The 17,537-nt window shown below is 48.8% G+C and overlaps 1 protein-coding gene across 1 annotated transcript; it reads right to left on the bottom strand.

The window, feature by feature from the left end:
- Positions 1-10,319: 10,319 nt before the first annotated feature.
- DUSP6 (dual specificity phosphatase 6) lies at positions 10,320-15,141 on the bottom strand. The gene is made up of 3 exons (XM_037846121.1): positions 13,928-15,141; positions 12,878-13,315; positions 10,320-11,815 (listed from the first exon to the last, which is right to left on the bottom strand). The coding sequence occupies exons 1-3, from the start codon at positions 14,325-14,327 to the stop codon at positions 11,508-11,510; spliced, it is 1,146 nt and encodes a 381-aa protein (XP_037702049.1). The 5' UTR covers positions 14,328-15,141; the 3' UTR covers positions 10,320-11,507.
- Positions 15,142-17,537: the final 2,396 nt, after the last annotated feature.

Below are 17,537 nucleotides of genomic sequence, written 5' to 3'. Positions count from 1 at the left end.
GTTGGAGCTGCGCGGTGGTGATTGGCAACGCAGAGCGGAGCCAATTGATCTGGCCACAGAGCTGTTGGAGCTCAGTGATAGTGATCTGATCCGGTATGTTTAGCTGGGGAGCGGACGGGGCAATGGTTTTATTAATACTAAACCCTAAGAAGGCTAATGGTGGCACAATCTGAACTTTATCCGGCTGAACCGTGAGGCCGAGGTCAGCTAAATTAGCGGTGAGGTCTTTAAGGATTAGAGGAAGCGCCTCGGCGTCCCCAGAGGCCACCAAGATGTCATCCATGTAATGGATGAGCATGGCCCGCTTTCGCAGGGGGGCCACTGCGTGATTAACATACATTTGGCAGATGGCCGGACTGTTACGCATCCCTTGAGGGAGGACTTTCCATTGGTACCTGCTAGCCGCGCCCGCGTGATTGGGGACGGGAACTGTAAAGGCAAAGCGCGGGCAGTCTCGCTCATGTAGCGGGATGGAAAAGAAACAGTCTTTGATGTCAATAGTGGCTACATGATAGTGGGCTGGGATGGCTACCGGATGGGGGAGACCAGGCTGCGGGGAACCCATGGGAAGAATATGCTTATTGATCTCCCGCAGATCATTGAGGAGCCTAAATTTCCCTGTGGCCTTTTTATGAATAACAAATACTGGCGAATTATATGGACTAGTAGAAGGTTCTATGTGGCTTGCGTCCAATTGTTCTTGGACAAGGGCTTGGAGTGCGACTAATTTGTGCGTGGGAAGGGGCCACTGCTCCACCCATATAGGTTCCTCAGTATCCCACTGCAGAGGAACGGGCGCTGGAGGTGTTAAATGAGCAGTGGCGCACATTATTGGGGGGGCTGCGTGGTAAGCACTGCCCCAGAGGCGGCGAGGATATCACGGCCCCATAAAATTTGGTCTATGGTGTGTAGAAATAACGGGCGGAAGGTGCCTGGGTGGCCTTCCTCATCCTCCCACTTAATGGGTCCTATGGCCTGAAGAGAAGTGGAGGTACCAGTGGCTCCCACTACCGAGGGACCATTAAGAACCATGCACATGGTAGCATACTGAGCGGGCATGCAAGAGACTTCTGCCCCTGAATCGAGTGTGCCCGTGTACCATTGCCCCCCTATTCTTAATTTACGAGTAGGCTTTTCTGGAGTGATAGGGACTGTCCAGAGAAGCGTTTTATTGCCGGTGAGGTGATGAGTTTTAGTAGAACTGGCTGGCACGCTGCCTCTTAGGGGCGGGGCTGAGGCTTGCCCCGCTTGAAGTTTAAAGCTTGCTCAGCGCCTTGGCGCTGATTGACACCGGGGCAGCGGCAGAGGGCTTTGGGGTTATTTTTGCAATCGCGCGCCCAGTGATAGCCACGCTGACAGCGTGGGCAAGGAGTGGGAGGGGGGCGCCCATTGCGCTGCATGAAAGGCGGGCGGTTGACCTCCGCATTGGGGCACTCCCGGGCAAAATGACCGCTCTGCCCGCACTTAAAGCAACCGGTGGTGGCGGCTAAGGCGGCAGTGACAGCGCCAGAGACAGCCTGGGCTAGGGACGCGGCAGCTGGGTCAAAGGCGCTGCAGGCGAGTACCCAATCAGATAGGCTTTTCTCCCGCAAGGGAAGAATAGCCTGCTTGCAAGGGGGATTGGCTCCCTCAAGAATGAGTTCTCGAGCGAGGGCCAGTTGGGCCTGGGGATCATTAACCTTCCGAGCGCAGGTTTCTTCGACTCTAGAGACAAAGGTGGCAAAAGGCTCATTTGGCTCCTGGAGGAGCTTGGTGAATTTAGTAGGCCGACAGGCGGAACAGTTGGCAAAAGCTCGCAAGGCGATTCCCCGAAGGATAGTCCAAAAGGTGGCAGGCGCATTAACATAGGCGGATGCATTTATAAACGCTCCCGTGCCCAAGTAGGCTTCGGGGTGATGATAGACTCCAGCGGCTGCGTCTTGCTCGCTTTGCCTAGCTGCTTCCGCCTGGAAGTGGGCACGCCAATCAACAAACTGGCCGGGGTTAAGGATGGTACGGGCAAGCGAGGCCCAGTCCTGGGGGAGGCAAAAGTCCATGGCGATATCCTGCAGTAATTGGGAAGCATATGGGCTACCTAACCCGTCTTCCTTAACGGCCCTGCGAAGCTGCTTGATAATATCTGAATCAATGGGATACCAGTCGTACGGTTTCTGCGGTGTGGGGGTAAAGTTAAGGGGAAAGCAGCGAAAAGCGCGAGAGAAAGGAGGACGCGCTTGCAGAGGGCCTGGCACGGGAGTGGGGGCAGGGGCAGCGTTGTCCCAAGGGTTGCCTTGAGGTGTAGAAGGCAGCCAGGGGTTGTTAGTCAGCAGGGTGGGAGGAGCGGCGGCAGCTGCCGGCAGCGGCTCTGAGGGGGAGCTCGCCGAAGGGGGAGGCGGAAGTGGGAGGCCCCAAGCGTCGCAAGATGGCGGCGCGGTAGGCGTGGCTAAGACACAAGATGGCGGACTAGCTCCGCCCTGTGAAAGGGCGGGGCCTAAGGCATAAGATGGCGGACTAACTCCACCCTGTGAAAGGGCGGGGCCTAAGGCATAAGATGGCGGACTAACTCCGCCCTATGAAAGGGCGGGGCCTAAGGCGTAAGATGGCGGACTAGCTCCGCCCTGTGAAAGGGCGGGGTAAAGCGCATGCGGTTTCCAGCCCGGCTTAGGGCTGACGTCATCACTAGAGCACTTCCTCCCCTCAGTGGAAGAAGGAGGAAGTTCGCCATTTTGGAGCAGTCTGGGGGGGCGGTTGCAAAGAGGCACACGGCGCCAAACAAAGAAACAAAGACACAAAGGACTACAGCAAAGTAATGGAGGGGAAGAGGGAGAGCTACTGGAGGAAGAGTGTCAGGAGGAATGGGGGACATAGGAAGAGAGGACAAAAGGTAGTCGGGGGCAATAGCCGGGTTAATACGGGAAAGGAGGAGCGGCCCGGGCGCGGAGCGGCGAGGGAGAGGCGGCTCCGGACGTGGAGCGGCGAGGGAGAGGCGGCTCCGCGGGGCGGCGAGGGAGAGGCGGCCCTTACCTTGCAGGCGAGGAGAAGGGGAGTTGGAGAGGCGTCCGGGCGAGCGGGTGGTTTACTGGACCGCTGCGTGGAGAGGACCGGCCCCACGTTGGGCGCCAGTTGCGGTCGCAGTTGATTTATCTGGGGGGGGGGGGGGGGCGGCCGGTTGCTGAACCCTCGGCTCTCGGCGTTGCTCGGAGGGTACCGGCGGCGGGGGCTCTTTCCCGGAGGCGAGGGCGAGGCGGGGGACTGGGCCCGGTCCCCGGCGGAGGCGTGCAAGGTGTGGAGGGCGGCGAGAAGGAACAGGCAGGACACGGTTCTTTGAGGGTGAAGAAGCCAAGAGAGTTTATTAGGGGTGAGCACAGGTTATATAGGCTGGCATAGAGGGCGGGGGTTGTTACAAGTCAATGCTGAGGGGATAAAGGCTAGGATTGGTTCTGAGAGGGTGCGGAGGTTAGGATTGGTTCTAAGAGAGCACGGAGGTTGTTTGAAAAGGGGCGGGAGTTGCTCTGGCAACGGTGTCTGGCAACAATGTATGCGCACTGGTGGTGATGGGAGTTGCACTGGCAACGGGGAGTGTCCGGGCAAGATAAGGGGGTGGGGAAAAGGCAGTTCCCTCCGGCAAGCCTCCCCTAATGGTGGTATTTTGGGTGAGGAAATGGGGCCTGCCTCCGGCCTCACTTTCCCAGGCCTGGGGGGCTGTGGAGGGCGCTGTCGCCCGTGCCCACCACCCTCCCCAGGGGCGGATCCGGTCCCCTGGCCTAGGCCCGCCAAGTTGAAGCACGCTAAGAGTCTCCCCCTGAATGCCTCTTTGTTGCTCAGATGTGGCCCTCTCTCTCTCTCTAGCTAAGCCAACTCAGCAGGTGAACTCACTGCCCTCCTCCCTACGTGGGACCTGACTCCCAGGGGATTGAATCTCCCTGGCAATGCAGAATATGACTCCTGGGGAATGAATCTGGACCCGGCATCGTGGGATTGAGAACATCTTCTTGACCAAAAGGGGGATGCAAAATGAAATGAAATAAAGTTTCAAAGGTTGAGAGAATTCAAATGGAGTAGAGAGGTTACTCTGGTGGACATTCTTACGCACTATATAGACATCACTTTTTAGGTTTTAATGTATTGGAATAGCTAAAAGTAAATACCTGAAACTATCCAACTCCAACCCAGTAGCCTTGACTCTTGAAGATGATTGTATAACAATGTAGCTAACAAGGGGTGACTGTGATTCTAAAAAGCTTCTAGATTGCACTCCCCTTATCCAGAATATGGACGGATGAGTAGAAAAATGGGGACAAAAACTAAATGAAAAATAGGGTGGGATGGGGGGGATGGTTGGGTGTTCTTTTTTACTTTTATTTTTTATTCTTATTCTGATTCTTTCTGGTGTAAGGAAAATGTTCAAAAATAGATTGGGGTGATGGATGCATAACCAAGTGATGATACTATGAACAGTTGATTGTACACCACGGATTATTGTATGGTATATGAATATATCTCAATAAAACTGAATTTAATTTTTAAAAAAGGCATACTACTAATAATTATGCCGCAGAGTCCCCCCCAAACAACCTCTTTTGTTGCTCAGATGTGTCCTCTTTCTCTTAACCAAATAGCAAATAAACTAAACTCACTACCCTCCCCTCTTCATGGGACATGACTCCCAGGGGTATACATCTCCCTGGCAATGAGAAACAGGACTCCCAGGGCTGAGCCTGACCCTGACATTGTGGGTTTGAGAATGCCGTCTTGACCAAAAGGGAGAAAAGTAATGAAACAAAATAAAATTTCAGTGGCTAAGAGATCTCAAATAGAGTTAAGAGGCCAATCTAGAGGTTATTCTTATGCATTATATAGATATTCCTTTTTAGTTTCTAGTGTATTAGAATAGCTAGAAGGAAATATCTCAATCTGTTGAACGGTAATTCAGAAGACTTGATTCTTGATGATAATTGTATAAATGTTAAGCTTTTATTGTATGACGATGTGCTAGTGAAAACCTGGTGACTGACACTCCCTTTAACCAGTGTATGGGCAGATGAGTAATAAAATAATGACAAAAATATATAAATAATAGAGGGGATAATAGAGGGGATAAAAGGTATGGGATGGTTTGGGTGTTCTTTTGCATTTCTGTCGTTTTTTTTTTTTATATTTTTTTCTTTATTTTGGAGTAATGAAAGTGCTTGAAAATTGATTGTGGCGATGAATGCACAACTAACTATACGATGATACCGTGAGCCATTGATTGTATGTTTTGGATGGATTATATGGTGTGTGAGTATATCTCAATAAAATCAATAAAATTGCATTTAAAGAAAAGTGGCTGCAACAGTATTTTTCATGCCACATGTTCTTTCATAATCTTGCCCCTCCCCCATGAAAAAGTGGATTCTACATTCCCTCTTGAACTAGGTAAGCCTGATCTGCTAAGCATAGATCATAAAAGGCAATAGAGCTAGGGTATGTTGGAGCTCTCTATATGGGATTTGAATTATTTTTGTAACTCTCCTGAAAGTAATTTTTTTAAGGTTAAAAAAAAAAAAACAGGCAATAGAGCTTCTACCTGACCCTCCTTCCTGGGATGTCCATTCATGGAAACCAGTCACCATACTATGAGGAAACTTAGGCCACATGGAGAGGAACGGAAGTCCCCACCCTCACACCTAACCAACAGCCAGCCAGCACCAAACTTCCCAGCCATGGGTGTGAGCCATCTTGGAAATGGATCCCCCAGCCTAGATTCCAGCTGAACCAGCCAATAATGCATGAAGCAGATGCACCACGCACCAGCCTTCCCCAAGGAGTCCCACCCAAATTGCAGATTCATGAACAAATAAATGATGGTTGTTTGAAGCCACTACATAGTTTACTGTGTAGCAATAGATAACAAGGGCCTAAGATAAAAGGAAATCCCTGCTGCAATTGTCCTGGGATCTATCATGGTCCCAAAGATCTCCTTCTGTACTATCTTCTTTTTCCTCCTCTTGTTTGCATTAGCAGTAGGACTGTAATTGGACCTAAAGAAAAATGCTTAATATAATAAATACTTAAGTTTTCTCCAAAAGCAGGAAAGGGGGAAATTCCAGCTTAGAAGGAGTAACCTTTTTTGGACTTGCTTTGTCCTTTTTTAGATGTCGTCATCAAATAATGTATGGAATTTCTTTACTTTTCCTTCCTGTGTCTGAGAGTTCATTTTTGGAGGTATAGTGGCTCCAAACTTCCAATCAGTAATAGTCAATGGATGTGCCCATGTTCTGTATCAGTATTTTCCATGACAAAGAAGGGAAGTGGGTAAGTCAAGTTGTATACATGTGGGCTATTAATCCTTTTCTATGTAAAAAAAAATATATAGGTTCTAAAATGTTAGTTATGGGGGTTAGCAATGGGGGTGGGGATAGAGACACACAAGCACTTGCCCAATGCTTGCGGGTTCCACTTTGATTTGAGGCACTAGCAGAAAGATTAAGTGGCTATGTTTAGAAATATGACTCTGCCTTCAGCCTTTGATGGCTCCTGTTCAAGTCTTCGGTTGCCTTTTATTTTAACCTTGTTTCATCGAACTAGTGCAATGCACAGCAAGGCCTGGATAAATATTTGCAGATCATTTGAACTTTGTTCTGTGCCCTTAAATACTGTTAGGAAATCATTTTGGGGCTTTAAAGAAGTTTGAAGATTTGGCCACCAAAACTGGACAGATTTAGGACTAAATGCTAAATGAGTAACAAGAACACAAGGGGAGTAATGATATTTGAAAGTGTTGCAGGATCTTTTGGAAAACTATTATGGCTGTATGATGTACTGCATATAAATTTACACCCAGAGTAATCCTTTTGAAGCAGTTAAAGGTCTGAAGTCCGATTTTTCTACAGGCCTTTTCGAAGATATTTACCTACAGCCAGCCACCATATGAACTGCCTTTGCTACGTACCCCGCCCCCTACTTCCCCTCTTTCCACCTCCCTTATTTGCTGATTTACTATATGGTTTACCATTCTTATGCTGCAGATCTCCCTCTTGTGCTCTCGTGTTCTCTCTCTCTCTCTCTCTTTCTCCTCCAGGACAGATCACAGTGAGGAAGTGAAATTCTTGGGGCTGGTTCACTTATGAAATCCTGCAAAGGGAGTGTTGGCAAGGGTCAGGGCCAGGCCGAACAGCTGCTAGCCACTTTAGAAATCCTTAGGAAAATTAATTTTGTAATTTGTGTGTTAATGGGCCCAAGATAGGCAATCTCTCCTTGGAGAGGGAGGATGTAAGCTTCCAGGCAGAGAACACCTCTCTCGGGATTTGGCTGCCGAATTCGGGTTTGATTTGATAGTCACTTACCCTCTGCTTCCTCCACTTCCTCAGTTGAAAAATGGGGTCACCACTTCCTAGCCAACATCACGGGGTTTTATAAAGAGGAGCAAATAACGATGACAAGCAATTTGCAGCAGGAAAAGCTAAAAGCATCGTAAATGCCAGAGATTTGGATTTTCTTTGCCTGGCAAAGATTATGAGGCAGGAGCCAGAATGCTTGGATTCAAAGCTTAGTTCTACCACTCCCATTTAGGGGACTGTAGAAGAGTTATTTGGCTGCTCTCTGCCTCAGTTTCTTCACTGGAAAACAAGGATAATAACAGGATCTACCTCATAGGGCTATTTTGAGGATAAGATGGGATAATATTGTACATAAAGTACAGTAACTGGTAGCCTAAATACATGCTATTTATTATGTGTTTCATCCACTCAATCATTATTTTATCATTTAATAAACATCATCAATCCATGACCAAAAGGCTAGAATTATAAGAGAATTCTAGAATGAGAAGTAAAGACTCCCTCATTTTAGACAAGAAATAAGAAACTCTGTGAGCTTGAGTACCTTGCCCAGGGCCACCCAAATCATTAGTAAGAGAGTGGGAGTTTTGAGTTCAGGTTTCCTAATTGTCAGGGGAGGGCAAATTTCCATTTTTACTCTTTTGAAGGCATATTGGTATTTCTATCCCCAGAAAATTCTTTCTAGTCCAATTTTAATCGTAATTCCAGTTCATTCCATCAGCTAGTGCATTTCCCAAGTCCCCTGTGTCTCCTGTAAAGCCAGCAGATAACCTCCTCTCCAGAAAGGACTCCTGAGCCTCCTGCAGAAGGGAGCTGCAGGGAAGGTAGTAGTAACATTTTCTCCCTTTCTCGGAGACCCGAGGAAACCATTAATGGGGACAGCAGGTGAAGAGGGAGGCCGGGGAGCTGCAGCTGCTGGTAAAGGTTGCCCTAGTAACAGCGCCGGCTCCATTCAGGAAGCAGCCCAACTCCAAGATGCAAAATGATCGCCTTCATGCGGCTTCTGCAAGCACAAAGGAAGTAGAGGAGTTGTAATACGGCCAGGAGAAAGGGGACGTCGAGTGAGGTGGGGGCTCATGCTGTCGGTTACAACCTTCCACCTTCTGTAGAAGTAAGAGAAAGAGAATAGTTCTTTGAATCTCCTAGTCTCTGAGAACCAGAAAAACTACCCATTTAACATGAGACATTTTGTGGGAACAGAGAGAAGCAGGCTCCCCTCTGCTCACCAGCCTTATGAAACAATATGCTAGAAGAGGGAGCAGAAACCCCAAGCCTTTATGGGGGCCCTAAACTCTTCTTGCTCCCCCTCTTTTATTTAGACTGGTGACAAAGACCATTTCTACCAATTTATTGAAAACTTTTTATTTTTTTCACAGCTTGAGCTGCTTAAATGCAGCGAGCAAGCTCCCCCCCAAATCGTTGTCAGACACTTGCTGAATGAGCCAGGCTCAATTATGTTCTCTCCACAGGTTCAGCTCACACTGTGACCCTGCATGGCTTCCTGCTATTCATATGTGTTACTTCCCCTTTGTGGTAATGGCTTGTGGCACTTGGCCAGAAAACATTATTAATTTCAGAAGCGGACTAACAACAAACCCACAGTGAAACGAGAGGAAGTGCTGGGGAGGCCAGCTGTCCGCTTCAGCCGAGCAGTAGGAACTCAATGTATGCAGGTTCTAGGAGGAAAGATGATAATCCACAAAGAGGAAATGCACTAAAATTATCCACAGCCTATATTAAAAAAAAGAAGAAAGAAAAAAGAGAGAGCAGAGAAAAGGAAGGGGGAGGGGGAGGCACACAGCTACTTGATCTGCAGCTGGACAGGAAATTGCTAGCGCTGCTTGCAAATCCCTACTTTGAACAGACAGTTTAGGGAATGCCAGGAGCGGAAACCGTTCAGAACTGGATTAACACAAGCCAAGTTGAACTGCAACCCACTTCTCCTTTCTGAGCTCCTGCTGACTTGGGGCACCCAAATAGGAGAGAAAGACTAGTATTTTTCTGCACTGTTTCTGCTTGCCTTTTATATATACTTCATTGCTAAAAATCACACTGAACAGTTTGATACAACTGCCATAGAAAGAGGGTCACTTTCCTCTTAAAATGCAGATTACCAAATAATCCAACTGACATTAAATATGCCATGTGGGTGAAAAGCTCATCTCTTCTATCTCAGAGGAAGAGACTAAGCTCATGTGAAAAGAAACCAAAATGTAGGTAAGGTTTTGCTCCATCCTTCTGCCATTTACTTTTTGGTTTTGCCTTTTTTTTTTTTATGCAGGGGGAGGAAAGAGAATATCGCAGAGAAAATCACCCAGGATATTAAGCATTTACTTTGAAAGAAGCTGTTCAAAATAACTTCAACCAGCCTAGTGCAAAGCACGTTAAAGCAGAGATACCACAAGTTTCATCTAAGTGCAAAAGTGGATTGATTGAATCCTAAAGCCACATCCAGGCTCAGTGAAAGGGGTGAAACCATTACAGACTGTTATTCCAATAGGATAACTTGCAGGTTTAATTGTCAGTGACTACAGACTTAAACAGAATTATCTCCACTTTCTCCCCAGCATTTCTAAGCATTCTTTAGCAGAAGATCCCAACAAGAAAGGAAAGAGATCAGCACTGTGGCTGTCACCCTGGTAACCCTCTTCATTGCCATTCATGAATATCCTAATCTTATACCTTGGCAAGGTGTGCTTTGTGGCTTCAATTTTCTTTTGTCACTACAATTTTCCTGAATAAACTGAAACAATATTCATTGAGAATATTCTCCATATACATGATGCAGTCAGTTTACTCTATGTTGTCATTTTTATCTGAAGCAAAAGATTAATTTCATAAACTGCACCTGAAAGACAGTCTGAGAATAACTTTACATGTTAGAACTTGCCCTGCTATATCCCCCATATCCCTTATAAGTTGATATATCAGTGCCCACTGAAAAATTTCTTCTAAAATGGATCAATGCACATGTAGGTACAGCTGAGGAACTGAAAAATACACATTCAATAGCCAAAATAGTTATTTATTAATAATTTAAGGCTTTACATTCTTATAATAAATTCCAGCTCAAAACTTTACACCATGAACATAATGGAGCAATTTAACTCTCCCTTCTTCAAAATCATATGCATTTTATCTATCAAGTGGGTACCCATGCTCACACACACACTTCCAGTTTTATACAAATCTTTTTTTTTAAAAAAAAAAAAAAGGAAAGAAACCAACCCAAAGTATTGCATTTGAGGTGACACTCCCTGAAGAATTTTGTACAGAGGTAATATACTGTTTAGCACAGCTGAAGTTTAAAAAAAAAAAAAAGTGAGCCCATGATTTTGGTGTCTTTCCCAGATACCCCTTTGAGAACAACACTAGCCAAAATATTTACAAAGGTAAGGCATAGTCAAACTACATTACAGAAAAAAAAATAATCACAAAGAAGATATATGAAAGAGACTAAAGACTGCACCCTAACAAGTTTTAGTGATAATATTGTCCATGAAAAGGTCATTCAGAATCGGTACAGTAAAGTCAAGCATGCTGCAAATATACCCTTTGAATTAGAAAAGAGCAAAATTTTCTAATTTTTGTTTTAAGAAGTGGCATACTGCTCTTTCTCCCTTTGGATAATTTCTTTTAAACCCATCAAAGAAAAAACAAACACAATTCAAACAAACACTGCCAAGTGATATAAGATCAAATATTTACAATAATCAAATGGAGTATCAGATTTTTTTTTATTTTTATTTTTGCAAACTGATACCACAATACAGAGCTGAAACCTCTCTTTGGCTCCTCTATATGCAAAATTGAATCAGTCTTCATTGAAGACAATAGTCAGTTCCAGATGCAAAAGGAAACAGCCATACAAGGCTCTAAAAAACACATGCTCCTACCCTACCATTTGGTCCTACCCTATATACCTGGAAGTTCTTGAATTCTAGTCCCTGCGTGGGTAGGCTGTACACACGGGTGCAGAGCAAACCTACTGCCTGTATCTATGTAGTATGAACTGTTCTTCAAAAGAGAAGGGAGCAAACCTCTCCCTTTGTAATAACCAATTCCATACTTGGTAACCTGGTCTAATTCAGACAGGTGGTGTCATCTGGACACTTGGGGCCACACACAAAGAAAGCAGCCCAAGGGATGCTGCTAAGAGAAACTGCTGAAGAGACACATCCCAGTGAGGAGGGGTGCAAGGCCCTTTCACGTGGATTGCAGGGAGTCCACCTGGTAGACATTCTGGTTGGAGGGGGTGGTGAAATACAGCTGCTGTGCTGGGACCCGGTTGTCACAGGGGCTGCTCAGTCCTAGAGTCCTCTCGAAGTCTAGCAGCTGGCCCATGAAGTTGAAGTTGGGGGAGATGTTGGATTTCTTCATCTTGACAATGTCATAGGCATCGTTCATTGACAGATTGAGCTTCTGCATAAGGTAAGCCACAGTCACGGTGACTGAGCGGCTGATGCCAGCCAAGCAATGCACCAAGACACCACAGTTTTTGCCCCGGGCTTCATCTGTGAACACACAAAGAGAAAGGTAAGATTTCAGTAGAAGAAAAGTCACCCTTTGTGAATGATCAGTCTAAGCACTGAATTAAAAAAAAAAAACTTTTTTTCAAGATAAATAATCGTGTGTGAAGGTTGAGCCCTGCAGGCAGCAGAAAATATATCACTGAGATAAAACATGTACAATGGGGCACAATTACATATTTCAGATATTTTCTGAAAAGGGAGCTTTTGTATTACGTTTCTGCCAACAACAAAAAAAAAAACTCCTTAATGTGTGCATTCTTTGCCTCAGCATGTGAATACCAGCAACCCTGCAATATGGTCGTGAATGCCTTTTCTACAGACAAGCAGACTGCAAGGGTCTATTAAATTATTCTCCAACTGTTGTGCAGCTAACAATGGAGGTATTCAGGCATTTTAAAAGAGAGAGGGAAGTCACAGGGGACAGCCCATTAGGAGGAACAGGATGTCGACATGGCCTGAAAATGAGTTCCTTTGTAATAGGAAATGCATTACAATGCCTGGAGATTCGCTTCTCCCAGGCTTCCAGCCCACAGATCTTCCTGCTGGGTTCATGTTACCACAGCGTCTCACTGTTACCGGTATCAGAGTATCATTCAATTGGATCACAACAGTTAGCATTCATACTGCTTTTCAACAATTAAGGTGGTCTTCTAAAATTAAATTCCCAAGTCTTTAAAAATTATAAGGCAATGTAAGAACTCCTGCCTACAGTGAGAACTGCTACCTAGTCCTTTCCTGGAGTCCAAAGATTGTGGGAATATTCTGTTGTCTGATTATCAACGGGCCCCCTTTTCGAATGACTGGATTTAAAGTGTCAAGAAACAGACAGCATTTCAGATACACCTGTGGTCTGCAATCAAGTCAAAAACACCTTTTTTTTTCTTTAGCAAGAAAATAAACTTGTGTTAAGAATGCCGGGGGAAATAGGAGACCTGCAATCCTACAAATTAGCAAACAGTAAGAACTATCAAAAGCTTAAACTCTTATGAGTGACTTAGAGTTTTGCACTTAAAAGTCAGAGCAACGACTGTTAATTAGCCTCACCTATGAAAGAAATGGCCTCAGGGAAAAACTGGGACAGATTTTGGCTCCAGTGATCCGAGATGGGGATCTGCTTGTATTTAAACTCTCCTGCGTTCTCAAAGAGATTCGGTAAATTGGGGGTGACGTTCAAGATGTACTTGATGCCGAATTCCTCCAACACGTCCAGATTAGTGGAGTCCTTGGCACAGCCTAGGTACAGGAAGGGCAAAATCTCCACCGGAAAGGAAGGTTGGCTGTTGGACAGCGGGCTGCCATCCGAGTCCGTGGCACTATTAGGGTCTCGGTCAAGGTCAGACTCAATGTCCGAGGAGGAGTCGGAGCTGATCCGCAGGCCTCCGAGCCCCAGTACTGGCAACGGCGGCGAGCTGCTGCTACACGAGCCGTCTAAATTGGTCTCGCAGTGCAGGGCGAACTCGGCTTGGAACTTACTGAAGCCACCTGCCAGGACGAGAAAAGCAATCTTGTAACCTGAGATCTCATAGTAGTTTTCACAGCTCCTGAGAGCCGCAGCCGGGCTCAGGAAACATCAGGAGCACCCTAAGAACCACTCTACACAGAGACAAAAAAACGAGGAATACACTAAAACGTGCACCCTGCAGAATGGAACAAACGGCCCGCCTCCCCCTTCGGAACCCTTATTCTTTGGGATGCGGAAACGCACACAATGGCAACTTTACTGAATATTTTGGAGGCTAGAAGTACCGCTCTGCCCCCAAACGACCTCTCCCGTTTTGTAAATCTTAATATAAAATCGAAATGACAGAAAGCAAGAGAAGGTGGAGAACGTTCCGAGTCGCAAGCCGAAGAACTCGTTGAAAAGAAATGCCTTATGCGCGCAGCCGGAAGCGGGTGGATTCTGCGCCTGCCGGGCTAGCCGGTGCGAACGCACGCGGTTCGCATCCCCTAGCGGGTGGCCTGGCCCCGGCGGGGCAGCGCGGCTCCCAATGATTGACCGAGCCCAACAGGAGCATTTCCCTTCTGCGTGCACTGCCCGCAGCCCGTAGCCCCGCACCCTCCACCCAGCCCCTTAGCAGAGCCCTGGAAGCGTACCTTCCAGGTAGAACGCGCGGCAGCCCTCGTCCTTGAGCTTCTTGAGCAGCAATCCCAGCACCGACTCGCCGCCCGTGTTCTCGTTCCAGTCGCTGCTGCTCTCATCGTAAAGCACCACCGTGTCGGTGCCGCAGCGCCGGGTGAAGCGGTCCCGGTCCTCGCCGCGCGTGAAGAGCGCGCGCACCGGCAAGTTGCCTTTCTGCAGGCGCCGCAGCATGATGCCCGGGATGGCCACGTTGATGGCCGACTCGATGTGCGACGACTCGTACAGTTCTTGCGGCCGGCAGTCCATCAGCAACAGCCGCTCGTTGCCCAGCTCCAGTTGCTCGTTGAGCCACGCCACTGTCTTGCTGATCGCCATTTCCGACGCGAAGGGCGCGGGTCTGAGCGTATCTATCATGGGGGTCGAGCTGCGAGCAAGGGCAGGGTGCCTACCAGACGCCCTTTGGGGCAGACATAGGCTGAGGGCGCCGCGCGAAGCCGCCGCTCCTGGATCAGGGTTTGATTCCGCCTCCCCCTTCTCGAGCCGGGGTTAGCGGTTGGAGAAGGCGAGACAGAAGTGAAGCCGGCGGTTGTCTCTGCACTGGTTGCAGCCGCTCTTGGTGTCAATGAATCTCTCTGAATGAAGCTGCTTAGACAGTTTTGTTCTTCCCCAGCGAATGAGATCCAATTAATTCGGTGCTACTGAGAAAGGAGTGGGGGGGGGGTCCAGCGGCCTCTAATCCCTCCCTGTAAGGCTGCACCTCAAATCCACCCGGGCTTCTTTCTCATCGGATTATTCAAGGCTCGATTTGCTCACCGTCCCTTGCACTCAGCCCTCGCACACCCCCTGCGCGAGGCAGCTCTTCAATGGATACAAACAGCGAGCGTCTCAATGGATACATTCTCCGGGCCAGCCAATGAGCGCGCTGCGGAAGGGGCTGTTGCCGTGGGGACGGGCCGGCTGGAACAGGTTGTGTTGATGAATTGTTAATGAGTTTGTCATTCACAAAAACGGAAAGGAATTTCCGCTCCGGATAAGCCCCAGTGCAAACAAGCTGTAACAGCGGGCTCGGCAGGAGGAAGGAGAAAGAAGCGGCGGCGGCGGCGGCGGAGGAGGAGGAGGAGCAGGGCACATAAACCAGGGCACTTCAGTTGTCTCATGTTTCCTTCTGTTGAGAGTTTACACTTTGCCTCGGAACTTTTGCGCACAAATGGTGCAATTAGCAGGCACAAAAGCCCTTGTTCGTGATGCCTGTGCTCCCGAGCTAGTCTTTTTTTCCTTTTTATTTCCCTTCAAACTCATTTGGACCCGAGTTCACTTTAACCCCCTGCCCTCCTTTAGGCGGTGTGTGGCATTTATTTACCAGTTTTAAAAGTCCAGCTCTGTTTGCCCTGATGTTCTTTTAGACGAAGCTGTGTTGAGGCTGGTGAACTGCCTGGGCTTTAGTGACCGATGAGGTGTTAAATGTTAATCCAAAGTCTTTCGAAACAAACCAGGATTTTGTTGAAACATTTTACAGCAAACAAACAAACGTCTGGTTGTCCAGAAAAGCAGAATAAAGTTCTTTTTTATTGGTGTTTTAATTTACATTTTTAAAACAGTGGAAGCTGCAGAAATAAGGTCGTTGGGCAGTTCGGTGCTTTTATTCCGCTCCGGCGGCGTGGGGCGTTATGAACCATTGTTCCAGGGAGCCAAGTCAGCCCCCATTCACCCACCGCACGCTGGGGAGGAGGGGGGCGGTGCGCGCTCGTTAATCATTTCTGGGCAGCTACCTCGGCTTCCGAGGGTCTGGCAAGGCTGCCTGGGCGAGACGCGGGAGGGCATACGGGACCAGGCCGGCGCGGACGGCCAACGGCTAGGCAGGAGGGAAGTCCTCCGGCAAGGCCTGCGGGCTGCTGGGGGCTCAGCAGGCGGGCTCGGAGTTGTTACCATAGACCCAGAATCAAGTTAGAGGGGAGCCTTCCGGCCCCCACCAGGCTGCTGAACTCCCCTCCTGGCCTGGCCGCTCCCTCCCACCCCCGCGATGCAGCTCCAGGCGCACACAGAGCACCAGCTGCGCTTGCGCGTCGCCCTGCTTGCCACCACCCCGCAGCCCCCGCTTCCCCGCTCCACGGGTACGGGGCACTGACTGCCCCAGAGGAAAGGTGCGGGAGTGAACACCGGCCTGCCGCTCTGTGGCGGTCTGTAAAGGGTAAGGGGCGAGGAGAAGGCTTCCTGGGGTTCCTTGGCTCCCCAGGCGGGCGGGGAGTCGCGGGGAACGTCTCTGCCGCTCTGCGGAGCAAGAGATAACTTGGGGAGATGCTGGCTAGGGCTAGCGCTCGACGGAGGCGCCTTAGCGCTGGGCTGGAGGGCAGCCGGAAGGAGGCGTGGCCGGCAGGGGCCGCGGCGACGGAGAGGCGCATTCCGGCAGCGCAGAGCACTATTGTTATATAAAAGAGTCTAGGCCTGTCCCTCCGGAGCGGAAAACCACCTGTGTGCGGCCGGCGCGGCCGGGGCGGGGGGGCCTGCGGCCGGAAGGCGCGGGCCCTAATCCGGCCTTCACTCCTTAACCCCCGTCGGAAAAGAGACCGCTCATTGTCCTGTCGCGCGGCCTTGGCGGCGGAAGCGGGGGAAGGGCGGAGTGGGAGCGGGTTTTGGAGCGCTGCGCTCCGCACTCTGCGCCCACCTAGGCAGTAGCGGAGCACGACCGAGGTCGCGGGATCTCTCCTCGTTCGACGCCCCTCATCCAAAGAGCTGCCTGCCTAAGCCCCCGCTGCAATTTGCAGTTTTACTCACCCGCCTCTTCCCTGGCTTGGGGAATATTGGCTAAAAAAAGGCGGCTCGAAGACCCAGCTTGCCAATTTTGGAACTCTGCTGCAGGCAGGCAGGCCGCCCCTGGAGGAGCACGGTCGACGTAGGTGGGGGTTGCCGCCCCCCCCCCCCTCGCGCCTTTTTTAGGCAGCGCTTTGAACGAAGCTCCCAACCCCGCGCATTTCACTGGAAATCTTCCAGTGACAGTTGGGGGAGGTCTGCGCTCGAGCTGACACCTCCGATACGCCCCCACCTGTTACAGTCGTTCCCAGCTCACGACTTTTCAGTCACTGGGACGTGGCAGGGGGGAGGGGGCGGTGTGGAAAGGGGAGGGGCACAGAGAGGCAGGATGCCTTGCGGCGGAACTGAAAAGAGCAAAATCTTTCAATCCTGTAAGGAAGTTGGTTTCTCCTCATCTATTTTTAAATTGCTGTTACCTGAGTCTGAGCAAAGATTTGGGGAAATAATCCCAGCGCTTCACACATCTGAAGATCGAAACATTTAGTTCTATCCATACTTCTCTACTGTCTGAAACGCTACTGCAACGGAAATGTCGGTCCTTCACGTTACATTTAATAAAATGGCATTCTGACCGTCTGTTCTAGGACGTGAGGAGTGAAGGACCTCGGGAGGGAGGCTGCCCGGATTTGAATTCTGCTCCCACCCATTCCTAGCTGTGAGACCTTGATTATATATCCTTTGACTGTTCTAAGCCGCAGCCTTTATAAAAAGGATAAAAATATTTGCTAGCATCGTAGGCTCTCTGTGATGACTGAATGGGTACAGTGATGTGCCTTAACATGTTAGCTGTTGAAACTTTTTTTTTAATCATTCTGA

The sequence above is a fragment of the Choloepus didactylus genome, chromosome 8, assembly GCF_015220235.1.
Source record: "Choloepus didactylus isolate mChoDid1 chromosome 8, mChoDid1.pri, whole genome shotgun sequence".
Classification (NCBI taxonomy): Eukaryota; Metazoa; Chordata; class Mammalia; order Pilosa; family Megalonychidae; genus Choloepus; species Choloepus didactylus.
Note: the sequence above shows the minus strand (reverse complement) of the source record. Positions and strands in the feature narration are given on the sequence as shown.

Excerpts from the sequence above, each read along its gene's own strand:
- DUSP6 (XM_037846121.1), bottom strand. The coding sequence starts at position 14,327 with ATGATAGATACGCTCAGACCCGCGCCCTTCGCGTCGGAAATGGCGATC. Across the intron at positions 13,316-13,927 it reads CCGCGCGTTCTACCTGGAAG|GTGGCTTCAGTAAGTTCCAA; the intron begins GTACGCTTCCAG and ends TCGTCCTGGCAG. Across the intron at positions 11,816-12,877 it reads TGAGGCCATTTCTTTCATAG|ATGAAGCCCGGGGCAAAAAC; the intron begins GTGAGGCTAATT and ends GTGTGTTCACAG.